This window comes from Pistacia vera, unplaced genomic scaffold (assembly GCF_008641045.1).
Source record: "Pistacia vera cultivar Batoury unplaced genomic scaffold, PisVer_v2 Contig660, whole genome shotgun sequence".
Lineage (NCBI taxonomy): Eukaryota > Viridiplantae > Streptophyta > Magnoliopsida > Sapindales > Anacardiaceae > Pistacia > Pistacia vera.
In genome coordinates, this window is record NW_022196513.1 from 936011 (window position 1) to 962069 (window position 26059).

Sequence of the window (26059 nt, forward strand, 5' to 3'; positions counted from 1 at the left end):
AATTTTATTGCAAATTTAAAAAAAAAAAAACATTTTTATATCATTGTTTAAAAAAATTTAATAACTTTAAAGAAGTTTTTTTTTTTTTCATTTTAATACTAGTTTAAAAGTCAATCAACAGTCAACTATCATTTTACTCGATCAAAGAACTAATATAATAATATTTGAAATGAGAGAAATCAAAATTTAAAACAGTGTCCTTAAAATTTGTAAACCGAAAGCATGTGGATGAAAATTAATTATCCGATAAGGGATTTAATTTCTTAATTTTTTTTAAAATTTAGTAGATTATAATATCGAAGCACAATAATATATCAAATATTGACAAAGACATTAATGCACCAAAAATAAATAAAAAAAGACTTTGTGTTTTCATATTAAAGTAAAGGGTAGGGTGTTCATTTATTAAATCTTTTATAAAATTTAGCAGGTTGTAAGTGGTCGACAATTCGGGCGACCTCGAGGTGTGACCTTGAGATGCCATTTTGTGGTTGCTGGGTCAAACGGATGCACTGGCATGGTCTCGCGTTAGGATTTGTCTTAAGAATAAGAATCTTAGTATTTAAAAATATTATTCTTTTGTATGAGTAATATAGAAACTCAGATTAAATACATTTATTATCATGAGAAATGAGAAATAATATTGAAATAATATTAACTCTGTTAGACGTATCCTAAATTTAGATGAGCCAAGATAAATTATGCATTCTTTCTCTTTAACATGTGACACTAGTGGATCAAGATCTTAAAAAATAGATGTTGGAAAGATGGCTTAAACGGTAGTTGATGTGGGAACACAGTGAATAAAATAAAAATTTGAGACACCAACTCAAGCAAACACAAAAGAGATATAAAAAAACTTTTACCCGACTTATTATTTCTTTCTAAAATATTAATTGAAAGTATATTCTTAATTCTGAAGCTAAATTTAATTCTAGTCAAATTTGGTGTCCTAACACGAATAGAATATTTTATACTTATGACAAACTAAAACTAGTCATACTTTAACTATGATAACTCACAAAAAATAAATAATTTACTTTATTCACCTTGGGTATTATCAATAAGAGGATATAGTTTTATGAAAAAAAAGAAAAAATGATACAAGTTTCAAAACACACAAATAAGAACAATTGAGGCTTTGATTTGGCTACGCAAGGCCAAATTGTGTATATAATACTCCTTTCGATAGAGATCGAATGGCTTCCTGTCAAAAAGTATGAAACAACTACCGNGACAAACTAAAACTAGTCATGTTTTAACGATGATAACTCACAAAAAATAAATAATTTACTTTATTCACCTGTGGTATTATCAATTAGGGGATATAGTTTTATGAAAAAGAGAAAAAATGATACAAGTTTCAAAACACACAAATAAGAACAATTCAGGCTTTGATTTGGCTACGCAATGCCAGATTGTGTATATAATACTCCTTTCGATAGAGATTGAATGGCTTCCTGTCAAAAGGTATGGATCAACTGCCGTGCTGGGGTCATGCTGTGTCGTGCTAAACCAACCCTTTTCACATGTCTAATCCTAAGATAATTAAAAGCAAATATATATATATATATGTTAAATACGTGAAGCATGCGACGTCGTTTAGATCAGGTAACAAAACACTGTCGTTTTGTCTATTATTCCAAAGTGAAGCATGCGACGTCGTTTAGATCAGGTAACAAAACGCTGTCGTTTTGTCTATTATTCCAAATGAATCACCGCCATCAAAGTTAAAGAGAATCCAACGGCTCAAATTCAATCAGAAGTCAACAGTATAAAATTGGACTATTCACGCATTTGGCAGTGATCGAGTTTAGGGTCTTCGCTTCATTTTCTCTATAAAATCGTTTCATCTGGGTTAGGGTTTCACGTTCGTTCTAGTTCTTCTTTATGTAAATCTTTCTAGAGTATTGTTTGAGGGCAGGGGTTCCTTAAAGGGTATAGAGTACTCTAGGGTTTGTGAGGATTTGCGGGATACAGGGAAGTGAATGAGTGTTTGATTTTGTGGTGACAGTGAAGAAGATTCATCTGTAAATTGTAATCTTTGAAGTGATCAATACTAGTGCAGCGAGCTCCATATTCTGGAGTTCAACGTGGATGTAACTTGTTCTATATTGAACAAACGAACCACGGTATATCTTGTGTTGTGTGATTGTTCGTTGTTCTTGCAGTTTCTGTTTTGTATTGTGACTAATCTTGCAGATTGAAGGATTGGTATTGGTTTACAACAATATATATATATTTCGAAAACAATCTTATTGTCATAACTTGGGTAGCAACTTCTACTTCAAAGGAAAAATCACTTCTTGGACTTCTCACTGTCCACTGTGCAAAAGTCTTCGGCATTTTCCATTTAGGTTGAACAGCATATAGAATAGATTATCCTCTTATTTGTTCGTCGTATAAAGACATATCCTAAACAAAGTTACCATCATTTGAATACAAATTTCAGGATAAAGAGTGTAACATTTCAAATATGTACAAGCTGATCTTTTAATTTTTTAATTGAAAAACTTATTTATTATCTAATTACTGATTGAACCAAGGTAGTTGTCATCCTAAAAAGATTTAGCTATTAAATTAATAATTACTCTTTTAAGTTATTGAAACAGTTTTTGTTAATTTAACGAAGAAAGATACATCAAATAAATCTAACACCAACAATAATTGAAGATAGATACATCAACTGGAAGTAAGATTACAATGCCTAAGAAAAAACTTCAAAGAAATTAAAGAGATGATACTATATAGGGGGAAAAGGTTTGGTTGGAAACCAATCAACCATGCATATTGAAATGAATCACACGATTAACAGCTTATTGGCACTAGCAAAGTAACTATATAATAATCTTGAACTCAAGAAATTCCAAGAAAATAAAGAAAACCAAGACAAACGAGTACAGAGAAAACTTGAAGAGGATTTCGAACTGAATTTGGGAAAGTTCATTAATTGAGAAGTGTAAAAGCGCGCGACTGTTGTTGTATTTTAGTTAATCGCTAAAAACGCACCGTTTTTACAATAGTTTTGAGTTTTGCAAAATAACCCAAGCTAACTCTACAGTCTTACATACACATACCAGACTATACAAAAGATGAAAACTTTATCTCAATATCTTCCCTTAAACTAAGCATCTATCTTGTCTTCATCTGCCTGATCTTCAGCTCAACATCTTTCCTTAAATGAGCATCTTTCTTGTCTTCATCTGCCTGATGTTTTTGCTCAATATGAACTAGTGCATGCGTCAACTGACTTAGTTATTGTGTTATTATAAGAGCGTAGGCAACTATTTATTCTCTAATTATTAATTGTACCAATGTACTTGTTATTTATTTATTATCAACATTTATCATGCTCACCAACACCTTTTAATATTTAATATACCTTATTTTAATACTTTCTCATCCAAAAAAATTTTAAAATACTATTTTTCCACCCATAGACCAGATCCCTTAGTAAATTCCGTTTTGAAAAAGGATAAGATGGTGAAAACTCAGTTATGAATAAGGGCAGAATGACCCATTTACGCTAAGCCGCAACATTCAAAACTTAAAATTATAAATCCTGGTTGAAATTTTCTTTCTCCCTTTGCCTTTCTCCCTCAAAAGTTTCACCTCGGTAAACGACCGACAAGGCGACACTCCCAGGGTTCACTAAAGCAGGTGGCCGACACCGAGCTGATCCTATCTCACCATCCACCACCCACTTCCTTCTTACTACTATGATCAGATCACCCTCCTTTCTTATCAACTGATCAAATCATATCAACCTCAAATCCAAGAGACAAGTCACAGGAGTCACTCGTTTCTCAAACAGGTCATTGCATAAAATGGATCCATTTTTCAGTAAATATTCAATTGGGTTGTTGAGTTTTCACTTTAATAATATTAGTTAAGTGAACTACTTCGTTCGGAGCTGTTGTTAGGGAGAGGTACTGCTGTGATAGTGTGAATACTTAAGTTTGAGTTTTTATTGTTTTCTATCCACTGGTTAAATGTGATAAATAGCAAATTTAATTGATTTTTCTTTGCTGTTGGAAACATTTGATAGGATGATTTGAGCTTCCTTGCTGGAAGAGCAAAAGGTTTTGAAGATCCAGAAAGCAAAGGAAAAGCAAAGCTTCAAGGAGCTAGAAAGTGGGATGGGGAAATATATATATATATATATTTTTGGATTTTAATGAATGAGAAATTGTCTTAAAAGAACATCACCTGAATTGCTTTGCTTTCTTTATATTGAATTCCCTATTTTTATTGGGTTTGAATTAATAAAATTTGTTAAATATGTATGCATTGTAATTTTGTTAAAACATCACCGGAAAGACTACTTCTCTTTTTCCCTTCTTTCAAGGGTTGGATTTGACTATTTGTATAGTTCTTTGTATGCCTCTTTGTAAGGCTAGTATTACTTTAAATTTAAAGCTTTCAAATTTTAAAAGTAACTACATTGGTTTAAAACATTATTTTAGTGAAAAACTTGAGGGATAAATTGATAATTTATATCCTTAAATATTAGAGGGTATACGAGTAATTTTATATTTAAAGAGGGGGTATATAGGTAATTATTCTAATAAAATAATAAAAAATTATTAAGTCAAATAATAAAGAGTAATTTTTGTCTTTACAACGAATATATACTATTGTTAACGGAATTTATCTAGCCTATGGGTGGGAAAGTGGTGTTTTGAAATTTTTTGGGTGGGAAAGTGTCATTAAGGCAAACTTTGGACGGGAAAATTTGTTTAATCTTATTTATTGTCAACATTTATCATACTCACCAACACCTTTTAATATTTAATATACCCTATTTTAATATTTGTTGATCTATATACATTCATTAAAATCTAATATATCAACAATAAATTAAGATACATAAATAAAATGGAAGTAAGATTACAGTACCTAAGAGAAAAACTTCAATTAAAGTAAGTGATTAATAGCTAATTTGGTAGTGGCAAAGTAACTAATCTTGACTCAGTGTATGCACCAACTATGTAACATCAGTAATTAATTTCATCCATAAATAGACCAAACGGTAGTTGGAGGAGGTAACATTAATTACATCCATCGCTTGAGTTATTGTGTATAGGACGTAGGCAACTCATGATTGATCTCAGAACTATTTATATCTAATTACTAATTGTACTAAGGTAGTTGTTCTTTATTTATTACCAACATTTATCATGCATGTTAATTTCTCAGAAATTTTGAATATCTAATTGTACCAAGGTAGTTTTTCTTTATTTATTATCAACGTATTTATCATGCATGTTAAATCTTGTCAGAACTATTTATGATCTAATTTACTAATTGTACCAAGGTAGTTGTTATTTATTTTTTAAGTTGGGATTTCTATTTATTGGGCTCATAAATACTAAAGGATAATTTTTTACAATTTTCAATATGGAAAAATTTTGATAATAATAATAATATATTCTAATTTATATTATTTAAAATATTTTTATGATTCTAATATATATTCTTACAATTCATTTTAAGATTATATTTTTATTTAACTAATATATGAAATTTTGTCATATCCCATCGATCATAACAAGTAAAAAAGATAATATGAAGAAAAAATGGACTACAAGACATACTGAAATGTATAGTATTTTATTCATGTAAGCAATATGTTTATATGAGGTTTATGTTCGCTACAATGAAAATCCAGGAGCTTTGAATTTTAATCAGCAAATTAGGTTCTCGAATGATCAGCAAAAGTGATTCACCATAATATCAATTGAACATATTTATTTCAATATTTATATTATACAAAATTTTATTTAATACAAAATTATATAATGTATTATTTAAATATTTGTCTAACATATATATTATGTAAAATAACTTTATTAAATGTTTTTTGGTAATTAAATGTTAATAGTAATCATTAAAAACGAACAATAAATTCCTTTATTCATTTAATATTTGTTTATTCAGTCCAGTATCATATTTGTTTATGCATTTAAGAAGTTATTTACTTATTAAATATATATATTTTAGGATTTTATATGAAGATAAGATTAATTTGTATCTAAGTGATTAATATTAAGTTTTGTCTTATCTTACACCTGAAAAAAGCCAGTAAAGATATTGTGATTATGAATTGAGGGCTACAAATGAGCCAAGCCAAGCCGATCACCACAGGGCTCGAGCTCGGCTCATTTTTTTGCCAAACCATATTAGCAGAAGGCAATTCTACATTGCGTCGGCGCATTTTAGCAAGAGACGGCAAGCGTTAGAAGTTGTCGCCTCTTGTCGTTTCGCTACTTTCCTGGCAACAAAAATTGATTTCGATGCCATTTTTTGACTCAACGGCACCTTACCATCACAACCCCTAACTTTCAAAGCTTACATCTACCCCCTTGTCGTCAGTAGTGGACAAAGGATTTTTGTCGAGGGTGGATTTTTACGACTCCGTCATTGTTTGTTAAATAATTAGTAAAAACTTTTGAAAATTCATTAAACCTTAAGCAAATGAAATCCACAAAAAATATTTCACACAAATTTTTTATTTCTCCTCTATTTTTTAAAATTTAAAAAAAAAAAAAAAAAGTTTAATGGCCATTAGCCAAAGTCGCCAGCGAGGCACCTAGGTAACGCTTGTTTTCTTTTTAATTTTTTATTCATCAGTGGAAAAGTACAAGAATACACTTTTCGGTAAAACTAGTGTATTAATTATATATAACATCTAGTTGATTTATTGAGCAATGAAATAAATAAAGGAAAACTTATACTGATTGAAAGAACATTAGTACATAGGGATTACTAGTGAAAGAGGCTAAATCCTGAGTCCTGACCTAAATTACTAGTGAAAAACTACGAATCCCATGACGTGTTTTAAATAACTGTAAACATTTTGTCCTTTCTTAAACATTAAATTAATAGGCAAATCTTAAAAACCCCTTTCATTTTCTTGGACAATCCTGCTACCCTTATAAGAAATAGTAACAAATTAAACCCGTCGTGGTTACTCTATAATCGGTTTTTAGTATTATGTTAATAAACTGATTAATTTCAACTCTTTAATGTCATTGTAAAATTCAATAATATGAGTCAACATATTTGATAAAACAAAAATAATGTTATCTCAAAATTGAAACATTCAAAGATTATGTTTTAATCATATTTTCTAATAAATAAATAAAAGGTTTAATTAAATCGTTTTGAAAGCATTTCCTCCTAATTTTGTTGCAAGCATATAGTGATGGATTAAATAAGCTCAATAATAGAAGTTAGAGGGGTGGCTTAATTTAATATTTGATTATTATTTTTTTTGTATTCCATTTGCAAATTATTATCAACTTTTGTTAACTTATAACCTAACTAATTTAATATGAGATTGGATCAACAAGTATTGTATTAACTTGCCTGGAACTAATCCTTCTCCGTTGAATATTTGCCTATTTGCCATCTATTACTAAAAGAAAGATCCCTTGACTCTCTATATATATTACATTGGCAGGAGGGTTTACTACACTAAACATTCAAATCCCTCGTCATGGCCAGTGGTAACTTAAATCCACTTTCTGTTCCTATCCCCATCTTTACTGGACGAAAATATGATACTTGGAGGATTAAGATGGAGACATATTTTTTGTCCCAAGACTTATGGGACATTGTTAATGAGGGAATCTCTGTTCCAGACAACACCTCCACTCTATCTGAGCGACAACAGAAGCAGTTGAAAGAAAGTAGGCAGAAAAATGCAGCAGCACTTTACATCCTTCTACAAGCGGTGGAGTATGACATTTTTTCAAAAATTTATGAAGTTAAGACGGCAAAAGGAGCATGGACAGCGTTAAAAAAAGAGTTCCAAGGAAATACACAGGTATGTGCTACCAAACTACAATATCTCTTCTTCGTTACAGTTTATCGCTTCTTCTTCATTACAACTAATTGCCTCTTCTTCATCACAGCCTACCGCATTATCAGATGAGGATAGGGGTAAGTAGTACGAAATTAAAATAAATTTTCAGAAGTAAATAAATAATCTAACCAACCAAATTAAAACAAGTATGAAAATTTTATGTTTGCTTTTATTGCAGAGCAATGCGAGAAATACTTGTCGCTATATAAAGCTATACTCGAAGGCAACCTGGAAACTGTACAACAGATCTGTCATGATAATAAAGAGGCACTAAGAGCCAGGATCACTGTAAACTGGGACACAGCTCTTCATGTAGCTGTTGGGATTGGGACATGCAAGGCAAATGATATTGTCAAGTATCTATTGGATCAGATGCCAATTGATGATGACCTACTGGTAAAGAAAAATAAAGAGGGCAACACGATTCTTTCCGTTGCTGCAATTGTTGGAAATGTCCGAGCAGCCTTCATGATATTGATGAAAAATAAACATAAAACTTTAATTCAAGATTCAAACAATTCTAAAAGAATACCTTTGATTGAGGCAGCTCGACATGGCCAAAAGAAGATGATTGAATTTTTATTGCCTTTCAGCAACAGTTACTTCGATTATGCAGATTTAACAGGTTTTAGTGATGACTCTGGCGTTTCTTTCCTAAATTCGCTTATAATTGCTGGATTTTATGGTAAGTTATTCTTTCATTCGCTACTAAGTATTACTAGATTTGAATGAGATAACTTCCAAGTGTTTACTATATATATTGATGCATTTTTAAGCCATTTTTTCTTGCCCATCATTACGTCTCAGGCTTGGCACTAAAAGTGCTTCAAATACATGGAAATTTAGCTACGAAGCAGTTACCTACTGGTGAGTTTGTTTTGAGTACAATAGCAGGAAAGCCATCGGCATTTCGGAGTGGACAACAAACAAAGCGAAAGTTTTTGCAATTCTTCAAAGATTATAAATCTGATAAGCGTGAGTAAATATTTTATAAATACCAATCTTCTAAGAATTGCTTGCTGGTGTTAGACTTCATAGTCTAACTGCATTTTGGTTATTTTTGTCTTTAGTATTTTTTATTAGAGACAATTAGAGTAAATCATGTGATTTTATAACTAAATATGTATGTTAAACAAAACCTTAACATTTTAAGAATTAAAAATTAGTAGAACTAGTATATAGGACAATATCTCTTTCATGAAACATAAAAAATCATGTTAATTAAATTTATTCTTAAGTTTATATGTCTAACACCTTTTTAAGAAACACCAATACAACACTTAATATAGTTTTCAATGTTTTTCAAATTAAAATATGAAAACTACTAATAAAGGTTATTAACTTTTCAAGATTATGTAATACTAGCTAGTAGAAAATAAAAACATAAAATTGCCTTAATATTTTTTTTTTCTAATAAATTATAAGATTTCAAGATGTGTCAAAGCTTTATTTATTTGCATAAATATCAATTAATATGCGACATGAATTATTTTTATTTGTAATACTATATTTAATTGATCTTTATTTATAATATTTAAGCTGACCCTCGATTATTATTCTAATCTTAGAAAATTATAAGAATCAATAATAATATTTAAAATGCCAAAGTTTTATCAATTCTTCAAGCATGAGTACATATTTCATATTTAGTTACTAATCTTCTATAATCCAATAACTCATGAATATCCAGTTATTTGTTCTCTAAATTATGTTTTTTTTTTTTTTTTTTTTTTTTCAATTTCTGTTGTGGGATAGGAAATTTCCCTTGGTTCATCATAATATTAGTAAACAATATTATGCGGATGAATATATTTATATGTTTTCACATGGACAAGAGAAGAATTTAACGATTTAGTAGAGCTTTTTAATGACTTACATTACATTATATTAATATAATATACTATATGTAAATTGATTTAAGAATTACACATTTGTACTTTTTTTCTTCTTTTCAGAAAACATGGATTTTATGTCAATTTAATAGATCGGCTAATGCCTCTTACTTTAGGTTTTATTTAAATTAATTGGGAGAATATGACAGTTTTACTCATTTTTATATAATTCACGTTAATTAATCATTTTTAGTGATTGGTTGAGTTATAAGTGAATTCATATTTTTTAAGAATTTAATAAACTGTTTTCTTCTAATTAACTTACGATATTTTACTTGACTATGTAAAAGAAAAACGAGAGACAGAGTCGACGCATCACCAAGCACTCGAACTTGTCAAACACTTGTGCATGGAAATTGCAAAGAGTTCAGATCATTCCTCGATACTGAAAGGACCCTTCCTTCTAGCGGCAGAATTGGGGGTTTGCGAAGTTGTGGAAAAGATTATGGAAACATATCCTGATGCAATTTGGTTTACAAATGAAAATAATCACAATATACTCCATTTGGCAGTTATGAATCGTCAAAAGAAGGTATTACGCCTCATATGTGGTAGGAGTGGTTATAAACACATGTTATTACGGTCTCGAGACATTGACAAGAACAATATCTTGCACTTAGCTGGAAAACCCAAAAGTCAATCGAATCAGCTTCCAAGTGCAGCTCTTGATATGCAGCATGAGTTACAGTGGTTTAAGGTAAGACTTTTGATGTAAACATTACATGGTGCTAAATATTTAGTAATCTTCTATTATGAATTGCTTTTCCCTACCTAAGAATATAAATTTAATTTAACAATATAAGTTTTATTTACTTTATTTTCATTCACCTATTAAATTTGAGCTGATGTTGTCCATCTATTGCTGTACATCAAATATAAATTGGTATAAGACGGTTTTAGAAGTCTGCGCTGAATCTCTGACTATAATTTCACTCTTCCAATATATTGATGTGGTTATAAAATTTATCTAAATGCAGAAAGTAGAGAAAAGGGTGCCGCCCGACTATCGATTGGAAAAAAATTCGGAAGGAAAAACTCCAAGAATGGTATTTATTGAGGAACATAAAGAACTCATAAAAGAAGGTGAGGAATGGATAAAAGGTGCAGCATCTTCATGCTCACTAGCAGCATCATTCATTGCCACAATAGTATTTGCAGCAGCAATCACTATACCAGGTGATTACAACGATGATGGCCACCCAAATTTGTACGAACAGACAGCCTTCACAATCTTTAGTATTTTTAATTCATTCTGTTTTTTCACATCAATTGGGGCCATCATAATGTTCGTATCCATCCTCACTTCACGCTATGGAGAAGAAGATTTTCTTTTTTCCCTGCCCAAGCAGTTAACGTGGTGCTATGTTATGTTGTTCTACTCTATAGCATCTCTGATGATAGCGTTTTGTGCCACTCTTTATCTGGTGTTTCGTGAAAGAAACTCAAACTGGGTACTTTCTTTAGTGGTTGGAGTACCTATAGTGCCTCTCTGCTTGTTTGTGTCTGCGAAATATTCCCTCTTATGCGAGTTGATTATGTCAACATTTTCCTTCAGCATTTCGCGCAAGCTAAAAAGATGGTATAAGATTGTTGCGAAATTGAGAACAAGATCAAGGGTTAGTAGCAACTAAGCAGAGAGGAGCTTAAGACTCTGTTCTTTCAAGTTCATATTCAAAGTATTTGCTTAAAAGTTTCACTTCTGGAAAATTCCATCTTCTCTCAAACTTTCTGTTTGTTTCTCTTGAAAGTTTTACACTTTCTGGATTCTCAAGAGATAAGTAGAAAATAATTCTGAGATAAGTCTGTTGCTTACTTGCTTTGCTAGCTGTTGCTGTACTCCTCCCGAAAATGTAGTTTGATGGTCCTTGTTCTAGCAGCTACCTTCGCCTGCTACCTCCAAAGTCGATTTCCATCATTATTGTTTGTTTTGAAATTATAATCACTTCAAAATGTAATGTCAAATAACCTTAAAATTTTATTAAAAAAAAATTATGATATATTAATATTAAATATAATTAATTACCAACGGTGGTTGTCTGCGATGATAGGGTAAGTTCAAAACGTCAATTATTTTAATTTTAAAATTTTGAAATTTAACAAACTATTATTGATTAATCATTATTATCAGGTTCTTTTTTTGGTTTTAGTATTTGCTTGGGGCTTTTTGTATTTTTAAATCAGTTTTTTATATGATAAAAAAAATTATATCTAATACAATTAAATTATAATTTAAAACAATCACTTTATGATTCTAAATTATTGGAGAATTGTTTTATAATAATTAACTCAAATAAGGGAATAAATTAACAAATCAGAGAGAGAAGGAATAAAGCAAGAGAATTGAGAGCTATGAGACTTAATTGATGTGTTATTAAACTTCTCAAATTTTTGCATTTATTTAGTGGGGGTATTTACAGAATACACCCCTTCCCCTTTTGATTATCCCACCACCTCAAATTCAAAGCGGTGGAGGTTCACACTATTTTACAACACTCCCCCTTGGACCTCTACTATTTACAAATAATTGTATTTAACCTTATTGAAGAAAAAACCTAGTGGGGAAAAATCTAAGTAAAGAAATACAACTCTACAATGAAACTATAACATGAAGTTGGACATGCTACATACTGCCTCATTAAAAACCTTGTCAACAAACCTAATGGGATAAAACCTGATCAAGGAAAAAAGAATACAGTGCACATCTGTCCAATACACTAAACCTTTTCTAAAAACTCCCTATAATCAATGCTTATCTGGATCAATGGTCCTCCTCATGATGGCAGAATTAATTTAGCAACTTACTAAGCCACCGCATACCGATGCTATACACTAACTTTTCAAATGTTGATGTCAGTAAGGTCTTAGTGAATAAATTTGCAAGATTACCACTGAAGCGTATTTGTTTGACACCAATCTCTCGATTTTGTTGGAATTCGTGAGTGTAAAAGAACTTTGATGAAATATACTTAGTTCTGTCTCCTTTAATATATCTTCCCCTGACTTGAGCAATACATGTTGCATTGTCTTCATTCATAACTGTGGGAGCATCTGAGATATGTGGCAATTTGCATGTACTTTCAATATGATGGATGACAGATCTTAACAATATGCATTCTCGGATAGCTTCATGAAGCGCAAGAATCTCAAAGTGATTGGAGGAAATGGTAGCCAGTGTTTGTTTTGTGGAGTGCCATAATATTGCAGTACTATTGTAAGTAAAAACGTATCTCATCTACGAGCGGGCTTTATGAGGATCAGAAAGGTACCTAGCATATGTATAGCCAAGTAATTAAGGATCATTAACAGATTTTCTTGGATAAAACAATCTCAAGTCTTTTGTTCCACTAAGGTAACCAAAGACATGTTTGGCCTATTCCAATGTCAATGACTTGGTGCAGAGCTAAATCTTGCCAATAGATTCACTACAAATGCTATGTCCGGTCTCGTATATTGTGTCAAATATAATAATGCACCTATTGCATTTAGATATGATACTTCAGGACCAAGTATCTTTTCATCGTCTTCTTTAGGACGAAATTGATCATTTTTAGGATCAAGAGACCGAACTACCATTAGGGTACTCAATGTAATGCTTTCTTTCTAGCCAGTATACTCGTAAAATAATTACTAAAACTCATTAAGAATATATATAAGAAAATACACATATATATACGAGTAAAAAAGTATGGGCCTATATTTAATTTTTCTTTATATACAAATATTTACAAAATATTCTCAAAAATAGCAACTTGACAGTGTAGCCCAACCCTTCCACTGCGTGACGTTCTGAGTAACCGCATCTCACCTATTACCTACAAAACATTAAAAACAACGGAGTGAGCACTAATGGCTTAGTAAGTAAACCCGCTATGCTACCCTTCTCTCTCTGTTGCTTAAATCCTGAATTTTCTTTCCTTACAACTCATTTCCCGAGTATTCTCTATTCTTTCTCTGTTCTTCTCTCTGTTTTCTAGTTTTTTTCACTACCCATGATAATGAGTATGGTATTATGCATATTCATGATGCAAATGCACAAATGCATAAATTATGCATTTTCTTTTCTATTTTTCTTATTTTGTTTTCTGTTTCTTTTCTTTATTTCTTTCTTTCTTTCTTTCTTTTTATTCTTTCTTTCTATTCTTGCTGATCAAACTCGATTGAGGCATGGATTTGGAGCCTTGGCCGTGTGAGTGAATTCTCTAATTCTGGGTACAGTCCTCATCCACACGCACTTGTAACGGACTGTACAATTCTTCTTTCTGAATTCTGAGGCCGCTCGCTAAAGGCGGCGTGCATGTGGGACTATGTCACTCATGGCTCCCCATCGCAACAACCTTCTCTTCTTTTTATCTTTTTTTTACACTTCTTTAAGAAAAATTCAGATTTGAATATCTTTAACATTCTCACTTCTTTCTATTTTCTCTTTAACATATTTTAGAGCTTTTTCATGCTCTTATGAATATGTATGCATGTAGATGGTTTCATGCTTATAATTCTTTCTAAATTCACATATTTAAATGCAATTAGGCATTATGGAATGCAAACATGTCATTCTCTACCATCTACAAACTCATCCCAAAGTAACACATAATCATATTCATACAAGCACTTCTCTGTGACATTTCATCAGACAATTCATGTGCAAAAATCAACACTAATTTGGCTACACTTCTATCTCTATTTTAGGCCACCAAAAATTTGGAATAAACTCCTCCATAATTAACACCAAATCTGCCCAAAATACACACTTCAATTCTTTCAAATCTCATCCAAACATTCATCAAATAACAACTACACCAACACAACTTCTCATGGATAGGTTCTAATCATTATTCAACATCAAATCCATCAACAATTTTACATATAACACATATATATGCATAAAGAAAGTTTTCTACACAACATAACTTAAATCATACTTAGGGTAGGATTTACTTACCTTTGATATGAACCCTTTAAGAATCTCCTTTGATCAAACTCTCTTCTTCTTAAATCCTATGAGCATAAACCATCAAAATCAACACTTTAAAAACTAAACATCACTTCTTAGTGCAATGATCTTACCTATACAAGCTTGAGATTGAAAATCCTCTCAAAAACACCCAAAACCTATGAATTTCCTTTGAAGAAGAATTCAAGAATTTGAGAGAATATGGAGGTGAAAGTGGCGTGCAAATGGGTAAGAGTGGCTAGGGTTTCACTCTTCAATTTCATATAACATAAAAATTATATATTAGTTTCCCATTTTGCCCTTGCACTTTCTTTGAAATTCCATCTATATCCCTCAGTCAATTACCATAATGCCCTCATTTTTATTGCATTCTCCATGAAATTCTATCTCTTTTCACTCTCCACAATTTCAACTAATTTTGAGTGAAAAGACCATTTTACCCTTAATGCAAGTTTAAGGCTTTTTCTTCACATTTTCCTTAAAATAACCTTAGCAAAAATCAACTAAAGGTATAAGAACATAAATTAAATTACGTACCTCCATGTGGGTGTTACACTCAAGGGGTGAGATTTGTCCATATTAAATGCTTAAGGATCTTTTCAGTATAATTTGATTGATGGAGCAAAATTCTATTTGAACAATGCTCAATCTCCAAGCTGAGACAATACTTTGTTTTCCTCAGATCATTCATTTCAAATTCTCTTTTTAAGTATTCAATAGCTTTTGCGAGCTCTTCAAGAGTCCCAATTAAGTTCATATCATCTACATATACTACCACAATTGCAAATCCTGATTCTGACCTTTTTATAAAAACACATGAGCATATAGGATTATTGATGTATCCTTCATCAAATATTCATTAAGATGATTATACCACATTCATCCTAATTGTTTTAACCCATATAACAATCTTTGCAATTTTATTGAATACATTTTCCTTTTATTTGCTTTTGGCATTTTGAATCCTTTAAGGATTTTCATATAGATATCAGTATCCAGTGTACCATACAAATACGTAGTGACAACGTCCATAGACGCATATCAAGTCCTTCTGAGACCGATAAATTAATCAAGTATCCAAATGTGATCACCTCCATCACTAGTGAATACATCTCATCAAAGTCAATCCCAGGTCTCTACAAGAAACCTTGAGCCACTAGTCTAGCCTTATATCTAGCAATCTCATTTTTCTCATTCCGTTTTCTTGTGAATACCCATTTGTACCCTATAAGTTTCACTTTTTCAGGCATTTGGACTACAGGTCCAAATACATTACATTTTGTTAGGGAGGTTAATTCTGCTTGAATTGCCTCTTCCCATTTTGGCCAATCATGTCTCTTTCGACATTCATCGATTGAGCATGGTTTAAACTCACCATTCATAATTTCAGTAGCTACTATGTATGAGAATATGTTATTGACAATCTTTGTCTTACGATTCCACATTTCTTTACTATGAGCATAGTTCATAGAGATTTCTTCATTTCTATTTTCTTGTATTCCTTTAGGGATTTCTTTCTCTTTAGGGGCTTCTGTCATTTCAAGGTTTGTTAACTCTTCTGGAGTTAGTTTATAAGATGTGGAATTGTCAATTATTCCAATATTTGCACCTATTTGATTTTGTGCCTTTTGTTTCCTAAGAACAATATCCTTGGCTCCGACAGGCCTACCATGATTCTGCATGTAACAAATGAATTGATTACTGCCCACATGGATTGTTCATTGGTAACATCAATCTTTGCTGGTGTATTGACAACAAAAATGTATGATCTCGTTATTTTTGCTGCATCTGTAAATGTATCAGGCATTTAGTTGGCAATGTTTTGCAAATGTATTATTCTTTGCATTTTAATTTCAGATTGAGATGTGCGAGATCTAAATAAGACATAGAATTCACTTTCCAATAAAGTTCACGCCTTACTTCAAGAGGCTTTGCCTTTTCTCCTAGAGGAGGAAATATTGTCTCATCAAAATGGCAATCTGCAAAATGTGTAATAAATAGATCACTCGTCAAGGGCTCAAGATATCTGATGGTGAGTCATAGCCAACATATATTCCCAAACGATGTTGGGGTCCCATTTTGGTGCTTTGACAGGGTGCAATTAGAACTTGCATAACACAACCAAAAGTTCTTAAATGGAATATATTAGGCTAATGTCCAAATACAAGCTGTATTGGAGAATACTGATGATATGCAATGGGTCTTAGGCGAATTAATGCTGTAGCATGTAAAACAGCATGAGCCCAGACAAAAGTCGGTAATTGAGTACATAAAAGCAAAGTTCTTGCAATTAATTGGATACACTTTATAAATGACTTTGCCATACCATTTTGGGTATGTCCATGTGGTACTAGGTGCTCAACATCAATTCCCATTGTTGTACAATAGTCATCAAATATTTTTGAGGTGAACTCATCAGCATTGTCTAAACGGATTGCTTTAATTGGGTAATCTGGAAAGTGTCTCTATAATTTGATAATTTGTGCCAGCAACTAGCAAAGGCAACATTACGGGTAGACAGCAGACAAAGATGTGACCATCGTGCCGATACGTCAATTAATACCATAAAATAGCATAAAAGTCCACTTGGTGGATGAAGAGGTCCATATATGTCCCTTTGAATTCTTTGTAAAAATGATGAAGATTCTGGACCAACTTTAGTGATGGATGGCTTAAGTGCCAATTTGCGAGCAAGCAATACAAACACTCTCATTGGGCGACAAAATCTTTAGGTTCTTTAATAGGTGCCCATGTGAGTTTTCTATTATCCTACGCATCATAGTAGATCCTGGATGACCATGACAGTTGTGTCAAATCTTAAAAAGTTCAGGATCAGTGAACTTCTGGTTCATAACTACATAGATTTCAACATTCTTCAAACATGTATAATATAACCCTGATGAGAAAGCAATAAGTTTCTTTGGTACATGCTTCTGGCATGACATATTAGAAGTGATGCATAGAAACTCTTTATCATTTTCACTTGAAGTTTCAAAAGATTTCAGTTGCCATAATAATATAATCATATAAAAAATATATTTTATCTTTCTTGTACGAAAGATTTTAAGGTATGGAATTTTATGTGAATGAAATATCAATGGTTGCCTCAGCACCTTCAGGCAAGAGTTTATGATCCAAAACTGGTAATGGGAGCTTTACTAAATTTGCCAAGGAAGTTAAATTTGATGGAATTTCATAGTATTGGATGTTTACATGGGTTGAAATAAAGGAGAGTTTAAGTCTAGCCTTGGTGAAGGCAATGTCGAGTTAAAAGAATGTCGTCATATGGCCAAAGACAGACATGGAAGCATATCACAATATGAATGAATATCTGTAGCCATTAATCTGTTTTTTCTAGTGCTAAATTGTAGAGTGAAAAACAGAGAAAAATAGGGAAAGAAAAAAATACACTTCTATATGCTTGTTGAAATCCCTGTGCGAGCTTCCCCCCTACCAAACCCTGTCATCATTGGGAAACGGTTAAATATAGTTTTTTTGTCATATAAGTTTCTATGAGGGGATCAAATCCTAAACCTTGTAGAAACAAATCACAAATCTGACCATCCAACTAAGTCCTTGTGGGTAGATGAGGCTGCTTTTGTTCTCTTTGTTTTTTAGAGATAAAGTATGCTTACCTCATTTTGCCGGAGCTTTGTTTTTTATTTTGTGTTGTGGTGTAAATATGTAAGTGGTGAAGAAGAGGGTTTTAGTGCTGAAATTGAGAACATTTGTGGTTATTCATTAATTTTATTAACTTAGGAAGGATTGTAAAATAATTTCTTAATTTATTTGATAAAAGGGATATTCGAACCGTTAAATCAATTCAAAGTGAATATTCCATAGATGAAGGCCAACCTTGGCTGGCATTTTGTAATTTTTTATTCACCTGTGGTGGCAAAGTATAAGCAAATGATATTTCAGTAAAATCAGGGTGGAAAAATATATTTTGGTCTAGTTGATTTAGGATGAGCTCCTGCATTATTTTTTATAATGATTTTAATCCTAGAGTGGAAGCAAGTGTTACATGGCCCGGGCTATAGCCGGGGTCAAATTTTTTGTGAAAAATGGCAAGACTAGGATGAGTTTAGTCAATATTTAATCACTAAAACTAGGATAATTTTTTTTTTTTTTTTAAATCAAATGAGCTTTATATTCATTCAATAGGATCGACTAAGGATCCAATACAATTTGGAACATCTTCAAGCTCTACCAATACATCATCTATGGTTAGAGCATCTTTAGCTAGAGTATGAGCAATCACATTGGATGCTCTATTAACATGATGAACCAAAAAAGTTTGAAAATTCCTAGAAACCGCTTTAGTATCCATAGAGATTAGACCAGCTTGGCCCCAATTCTCTTCATCCCTTAGGAGATCATTGACTACTTGAAGTGCGTCCCCTTCCAGGATAATTTGGTTAATACCAATATCTGCTGCTAGAATGACTGCTTGAAGAGCTGCGAAAGACTCAGCCAAGTATGCATCTGGGAACATAGGTTTCTTCATTCTCATAGTTGCCATAAATCTGCCTTGCCAGTCCCGAATTGCAATTCCAACACCAATTGTGCAGTCTTCTTTTCTCACACTTGCATCCCAATTTATTTTGTAGATACCTTCAGGTGGTGGCTGCCATCTTGGTGAGCTGGGATTAGGAATCTGAGGATGAGCATTAAGAGAGGTCCTCGATTGGTGCAAGGAGTTTAACATGTCCAGTTCTTGAGTTGCATGGTGAATGATCTGGGATGGAGTAGAGAGATGTTGTTTGAAAGTAAGCTCATTCCTTCTTTGCCAGATTTTTTAGACCACCACTCCAAATTCAGCTCAATGCTTTTCCTCTAATTCGGATAGAAAAAACATAACTAGCTCTCTGAAGTCGATGAAATTGTCATTCATCTTTTGGAAGGTTCAAGAACAACTTGACCAAATATCCTTGGCGGCAGCGCAGCCCCATAAAGCATGCAAGATATCTTCTTCTTTTGAGCAACAGAAGGGGCAAAAATGATCCTCAATCACCTTTTTCTTGACAAGGTTACACTTGGTAGGTAGAATGTCTTGGCAAGCCTTCCCAAAAATAGTGATGGGAAGCTTCCATAATTTCTTCCACTTTTTATTCTCATTGGCTGCAGAAGAGGATTGGCCTCGGGATGAGAGTTGAGACTCCACTTGCAGGTGATATGCATTCCTTACCGAGAATAGACCATTTTGAGAGCATCTCCAAACAAGTTTATCTGGTCTATTGAAGACACTAATGGGAATTTGACAGATGGTGCTAACTTCTGATTCAGAGAACAAGTCTTTGAGCAGATCCAATTTCCAGGATTTTGATTAGGGATCTATGAGAGTAGCCACCTTAGCCTCCAGGTCCATATCAAGGCATTGACTTTGAATCTTAAATGAAGATGGAGAAGGAAGCCATTTGTCTTGCCAAATCCGGGCTTTGGAACCATCACCAATACGCCACATTAAACCAGATTCCAAAATTGGCCTTGCTGCCATTACACTTCTCCAAATAAAGGATGATGTTCTTTTAACTTTAGCTTCTAAGAAATAAACTTCAGGATAGTATTTAGCAGATAAAACTCTCGCAGTAAATGAATTAGGATAATGAAGAAGTCTCCAACCCTGCTTGGCAAGCATAGCCAAGTTAAAGAGTTCTAAATCTTTGAAGCCTAAGCCACCATTGGTCTTGGACAGCTTCATTTTATCCCATGAACACCAGTGAATCCTGCTTTCGTCATTCTTTTGGCCCCACCAATAATTTTTAGTCAATCTATTGAGCTCTTGTAAGATGGTTTTTGGGATTTTAAAAACACCCATGCTATATGTTGGAAGAGCTTGAATAACAGCCTTAAGTAGAGTTTCTTTCCCAGCTTGTGATAGATACTTCACCTTCCAATTACTGATTTTGCCTCGTACTCGGTCCAGGATGTGCTTAAAATCTCTTGTTCTGTCCCTCCCAATCAACGTTGGAAGTCCAAGGTATCTTTCATAAGGATGAGAGGATTTTACCCCAGCCACTTGGATAATTTGCTGCTTGACATCTCCTCTAGTATTTTTGCTGAAAAATATAGAAGTTTTTTTCCTTATTAAGTCTTTTCCCGGAACTCTTTTCATAGGTGTCTAGTAGCTTAAACAACCTATTCCATTCATAATGATTAGCCTTACAGAAGAGAAGACAGTCATCAGCATAAAAGAGGAGGCTAATACTCATTTTAGAACGCCCCATTGGAACCCCTTTGATAACTCCTCTGTCTTCAGCATCTTGGATGAGCCTACTAAGAGTTTCAGCTCCAATAATGAATAGATAAGGTGACAAAGGGTCACCTTGTCTAATCCCACGAGAAGGTTTGAATGGTTTTTAAGGAATCCCATTGATGAGAACCAAGTAAGTAACTAATGAGAGGCAGTTCATGATGACTTTGATCCAGGTTGGGTTAAAACCCATCTTAAGCATGACTGCTTGCAGGAAAGACCACTCAAGCCTGTCATAAGCCTTGCTCATATCAAGCTTAAGCACTATATAACCATCCTTCCCTTTTAGACTGGTATTCATAGTATGCATGACTTCAAATGCCACTATAGCATTATCAGTAATCAACCGGTCTGGTATGAAAGCACTTTGTGATGGAGATATAATCTGTGGTAGGATTTTTTGTAGTCTATTAGCAAGGACCTTGGCCAAAATTTTATAAAGAACGTTGCATAAAGATATTGGCCTGAACTCTGACACTTTAAAAGGAGTTTTAACCTTGGGAATTAATGCAATAAGAGTAGCATTAAAGTCCTGCCAGCTCCCAGAATAGAAGGCATCTCTCACAGCAACACACACGCTAGGTCCAATGATCATCCAATGTTTCTAATAAAAGATGGCAAGAAATCCATCAGGTCCTGGAGATCCTAACCCATTCATATTGAAAACAGCTTTTTCTACTTCTTCGTTAGAAATTTGCTTAACCAAATCACTGTTCATTTTAGGAGTTATTACAGGCTTTACCACACGGATACAGTCCTCTATTCTCTCAGGCATTGACGAAGAAAATAATGATTGAAAGAATAATTGAAAAAGGTTGCTAACCTCTTCAGGTTTATTAGCAAACCTGCCATCATCACTTGAAATTTGCTTGATAACATTAGACTTCCTGTGTTGGTTAGCACACAAGTGAAAGAATTTTGTATTACGATCACCATCTTTTAACCATTGTTGTTTAGCTCTTTGCTTCCATTTGATATCATCTTCTTCAAGAAGTCCATCAATTTCTTGTTTGAGATGCTGCAATTCTTCCTTCTTATCGCCTCTGTTTGTGTCTTCCAGATGCTTCAGTTGAGATAGCTTGTCTGTCATAGTATTCCTTTGGTCTCGGAAAGTGCTTTTGCTCCAGGTGGACAGTTTTTCTTTGCACCTTTGGAGTCCTTCCATAGCACTTGGTAGACTAGAGTTCGGATTTAAGTTGCAAAGCCATTCTCTTTGGATCAGCTCCCCACATTCAGCTCTATTATCCCAGGCAGCTTCATATCGGAAAGGCCTATGCTTTTTTATTTCAGTTTCCAATTCTCCTCTAATTTGGATGAAAATTAGTTTATGGTCAGAAGAAGAAACACTTAAAGAATTCACTATGCAATCTGAGAACAGTTCAAACCATGCCTCGTTTCCAAAGTCTTTATCTAATTTTTCCTTTGTGAAATACCATCCTTCTCTGCCATTATTCCAAGTGAAGAAATCTCCATTGAAAGGAATTTCACTGAGATCATAATCTAAAAGTGCTTCTCGAAAATTTTGCATTTGCCTGTAAGGTCTATCTGCAGCTCCGAACTTCTCATATTGGTGGCAAATTTCATTAAAGTCACCAATACACAGCCATGCCATATTCGATTGAGCTTTTAATTCTCTTAACAAGTTCCAGCTACCTGTTCTTTTCGAAGCATCCGGGTGTCCATAAAAACCTGTTAAAATGAATTTTTGGTTTGCTGTTGGCTGATTAACGATAATAGAGATGTGATGTTGAGTATAGGACACCAAGTCCACTTCCTTATCATCCTTCCATAATATTGCAATACCTCCACTAGCCCGTCTACTTTCAACAACAAAGCTGCATGAAAATCCAATCTTGTTTCTTATGAGCTCTAATTTATTCCTGTTACACTTTGTCTCTATAAGGAAAACAAAGTCGGGACACTTAGTCTTCACCCAATGATGAAGTTCACAAACTGTCCATGGGTTCCCAAGCCCACGGCAGTTCCAGCTAATGCAAATCATTGGGTGTGGTGGGGCTGCGAAGCAGCCTTCACCTTGAAAGTTGTAGGAGCAGAGTCATTTGATACTTTCTGTTTCTTGGGACTGTGTATCTCAGTAGAGCCTTCTATTGTTAATCGTATATTCCTTTTTTTTTGTCTGAATAGAACCTTCCTCCACATTGATGTGATTAATGCCTCTAGCTTCCTGTTTCCAAGTGGGTCTCTTAGGTCCACCCGGATGTATAGCTTGGGAGGAGATTTCAGAAAGTTGAGGAGTTGCTGTCACATCCTGATGAGGAGGAGCTTCTTGCCAATCTTGAGCCATGACATCCTCAATTAAAGCATTTGTTTCTGAGAGAGAATCTTGGGTTGATCCGTTATTGGCAGAGATAATTGGAGAATTAATGGATGAAATATTCTCCGCATCTTTCTTGGAAAGTTGACCTGGCAAGCAATCCTTACCATATAACGTATCCGTCGCAGAGTCAGTTTGAATGTTATTACTACCTTCCTTTATTATTTCTTGAAAATCAGCCTCCGACTCTTTCTGATCTGAATTTACATATGCGCCCCTGGTATCACCAGCAGCATCCATGGGAGGTGAATGAAAATGCTTTGTGCTTCGATCTATTGAACCACCATAGCGTTTAGATTCCTTAGAATATAACTTTGATGTACTGGCTCGCAACTAAGGTCCGAATTGAGTATTGGATTCTTCAGTCTGTCTAATGAAAGAGCAACCTCTATTCTTGTGTTTAAGAACTCCATATTTAAAACAGAAATTTTGTAAACGTTCATACTTGAAAGCAATCCAGTGCTTTTGCTCCCCAATCCTTAATATCCTTCCTCGAACCAGAGGTTTGGTAAGTTCAACCTCTACTTTCACCCTCAGAAAACTTCCCCAGCCCAAATCATTCTCGCCAACTTCCACTTCAAGAACTTTGCCAATTGCAGACGCTAGTTGGACTCCATAATCTTTATTCATAGCCGCAAAAGGCATATTATGTAATTGAACCCAGAAAGGTTCATGAGTAAAACAACTAGCATTAGAAGGAGTGCTACTATCAACTCGAATAGCGATCAAATGCCTATCGAATGTCCAAGGTCGTCCGTTGAGGACTTTCTATAGATCAGAGACATTTTGAAATTCTAGCAAAAATAATTTCTCACCAGCATCTGTAAAATGGATCCATCCATCCAGTTTCCAAACTTGAGACATGGTGGATCGAAATGCTTCTCTACTATAATTTTTCTCCGTGACAAGGAGAGCCAAAAGGCAGTGTTTGTCTTTGGCGGCAGCATCTTCGATAGTCTTGTTGGAAACGACAACATCATTTTCTTCTTCTTCTGTTAAGGAGAAGCTTTCCCATAACGACAAAAACTAGGATAAATTAAATATTGTTTTAGTAATTAAATACTGGTTTAGTAAGCTTCATATGTTATGTGCACTAATTATTTGAATAAAACTAATATCATAGTCTTTATAAAAGCTCATTAATTTTACAATTTTCATATATATATATATACATCAATACTTTTTTTTTTTTTTATCATTTCAAATAAAATTTATAATCCTGGTAAAATAATTGCAATTTGTATGCCAATTTTATTTTTAAAAAAATATTTCTTCTATTTCATCAAATCCTAATTAAAAGGAATTTCATTTTTCTTATTATTCCTAATTTAAAAAAAAAAATCCTAATGCTTAAATAAATAAGTTAATTACTTATTATATATGTACCCACTCCCTTATATCTCACCTAAATAATTTTCTGGCTTTGAATACAACCCTTTCTTTTGTCTCTACAAGACGATAATTTCAATTTCCCTAACATGAGAAAATAATAATAATTTATCTATTTTTATTCTATTTATTAAATCAGTTTACATGATGTATATATGATTTTACTCCCTTTATAATATGTAATTTTTAGCTGTTGTTTAGAAAAAAAAATTCAGCCCTTCCTAAAATAAATTTCTGGTTTCGCCTCTTTTTAAATTAACCCATCCAAAAAATAATTTTTGGGTTGACTAACAAAATTTTTAAATATGCATACTAAAAAGTTATTGATATTGTTGAAACGAAGAAATTTACATTACTGAAGTAGGAAGAGAAATCAGCAATCAATTTTTAAATATATACAATAATGAAATCAGCACTTCAATTTTTAAATTATATAATTCCAATTGGATTTATTATAAAACAAATATCTTTTTAAAAAATAACACACTTGAAACGTTTTCTTATATATGCATTAGAAGCTCCATTAATTAATTGAATTCTATGATACCTTGAAACATTTTCTTATATTCCAAGAGTATGTTTGGTTGGAGGTGATGTGTGATTACTCTAATAATATCATCTTATATTATTTACATTGTCATTTTTTGTTGACAAGTAATCTTTTAAAACCAATAATAATCAATGTTGATAATATAGGTGGTAATCTGAATACCCCAATTTTCTTGAATATTCTAAAATTATTTGATAATCTAATTTTTGTTACAATTTTATCCCTAACTATTAAAACTTTTGGACAAAAATGCTCTTGTTTGAAAATCAATTTACAAGAATATTCATGGACTATTTTATCTTTATAAACAAAACTTTTGGACAAGAATGCCGTTGTGTTGAAAATAATTTACTAGAATGCTAGACTGGACCACCATCGCCTATAGCTGCCGGCAGACGTCACTAGAACAACGCAGATCCAATCGTGCGAAAATTTGGCCATTTTCGGTCAAATCAATGGTTGGAAACGGCTAGATGGTTGTGAATCTGGCCGACTATGCGTCGATCTAGCTATTTTTTGTCAGATCAATGGTCGTGGATCTGGCCAAAAATAGCCAGATTTGTATGGACGAAAACAACCAAATCTATCTGCTCGTCGTTGATGGCTAGATTTTGGCCATCACAACCGATGAGATCTGACTGATCGTACACCATTCCAACGACTGTTAACTGTCATCCTGCGGTGGTGGCCAACGATCGGCTCTTCTCTTAGGTGGCTTGGGTGTTTTTGTTAATTTTTAAACTTTTATTGTATGGGTGTTTAACTAAATTCTCTAATGTAGGGATTAAAAAAATATTCTAAATAATAACAATAAATAAT

The 26059-nt window shown here is 33.1% G+C and overlaps 5 protein-coding genes across 5 annotated transcripts; 2 read left to right on the forward strand and 3 right to left on the reverse strand.

Annotated features, from left to right (window-relative positions):
• The first annotated feature begins 7501 nt into the window (after positions 1 to 7501).
• LOC116112325 lies at positions 7502 to 8853 on the forward strand. The gene is made up of 4 exons (XM_031398476.1): positions 7502 to 7831; positions 7920 to 7947; positions 8049 to 8555; positions 8678 to 8853. The coding sequence occupies exons 1-4, from the start codon at positions 7502 to 7504 to the stop codon at positions 8851 to 8853; spliced, it is 1041 nt and encodes a 346-aa protein (XP_031254336.1).
• Positions 8854 to 10111: 1258 nt separating this feature from the next.
• On the forward strand, positions 10112 to 11393 carry LOC116112327 (ankyrin repeat-containing protein ITN1-like). Its single transcript, XM_031398477.1, has 2 exons — positions 10112 to 10459; positions 10740 to 11393. The coding sequence occupies exons 1-2, from the start codon at positions 10112 to 10114 to the stop codon at positions 11391 to 11393; spliced, it is 1002 nt and encodes a 333-aa protein (XP_031254337.1).
• Positions 11394 to 18866: 7473 nt separating this feature from the next.
• LOC116112328 lies at positions 18867 to 19421 on the reverse strand. The gene has a single exon (XM_031398478.1). It carries the CDS (start codon positions 19419 to 19421, stop codon positions 18867 to 18869), a length of 555 nt encoding a protein of 184 aa, XP_031254338.1.
• A 618-nt stretch (positions 19422 to 20039) lies between these two features.
• LOC116112329 (uncharacterized mitochondrial protein AtMg00310-like) lies at positions 20040 to 20828 on the reverse strand. Its single transcript, XM_031398479.1, has one exon. It carries the CDS (start codon positions 20826 to 20828, stop codon positions 20040 to 20042), a length of 789 nt encoding a protein of 262 aa, XP_031254339.1.
• A 742-nt stretch (positions 20829 to 21570) lies between these two features.
• LOC116112330 lies at positions 21571 to 23931 on the reverse strand. Its single transcript, XM_031398480.1, has 3 exons — positions 23688 to 23931; positions 23115 to 23573; positions 21571 to 23000 (listed from the first exon to the last, which is right to left on the reverse strand). Exons 1-3 carry the CDS (start codon positions 23929 to 23931, stop codon positions 21571 to 21573), a joined length of 2133 nt encoding a protein of 710 aa, XP_031254340.1.
• Positions 23932 to 26059: the final 2128 nt, after the last annotated feature.

Bases quoted from the DNA above. Each gene is read 5' to 3' on its own strand.
- LOC116112325 (XM_031398476.1), top strand. From the start codon at position 7,502: ATGGCCAGTGGTAACTTAAATCCACTTTCTGTTCCTATCCCCATCTTT. The intron at 7,832-7,919 runs GTATGTGCTACC...TCTTCATCACAG, and splicing joins AGTTCCAAGGAAATACACAG to CCTACCGCATTATCAGATGA. The intron at 7,948-8,048 runs GTAAGTAGTACG...CTTTTATTGCAG, and splicing joins ATTATCAGATGAGGATAGGG to AGCAATGCGAGAAATACTTG.
- LOC116112327 (XM_031398477.1), top strand. From the start codon at position 10,112: ATGGAAATTGCAAAGAGTTCAGATCATTCCTCGATACTGAAAGGACCC. The intron at 10,460-10,739 runs GTAAGACTTTTG...ATCTAAATGCAG, and splicing joins ATGAGTTACAGTGGTTTAAG to AAAGTAGAGAAAAGGGTGCC.
- LOC116112328 (XM_031398478.1), bottom strand. From the start codon at position 19,421: ATGTTAAACTCCTTGCACCAATCGAGGACCTCTCTTAATGCTCATCCT.
- LOC116112329 (XM_031398479.1), bottom strand. From the start codon at position 20,828: ATGAAAAGAGTTCCGGGAAAAGACTTAATAAGGAAAAAAACTTCTATA.
- LOC116112330 (XM_031398480.1), bottom strand. From the start codon at position 23,931: ATGAATAAAGATTATGGAGTCCAACTAGCGTCTGCAATTGGCAAAGTT. The intron at 23,574-23,687 runs GTTGCTCTTTCA...GTGGTTCAATAG, and splicing joins TCTTAAACACAAGAATAGAG to ATCGAAGCACAAAGCATTTT. The intron at 23,001-23,114 runs GTTCTATTCAGA...ACAACTTTCAAG, and splicing joins TCACATCAATGTGGAGGAAG to GTGAAGGCTGCTTCGCAGCC.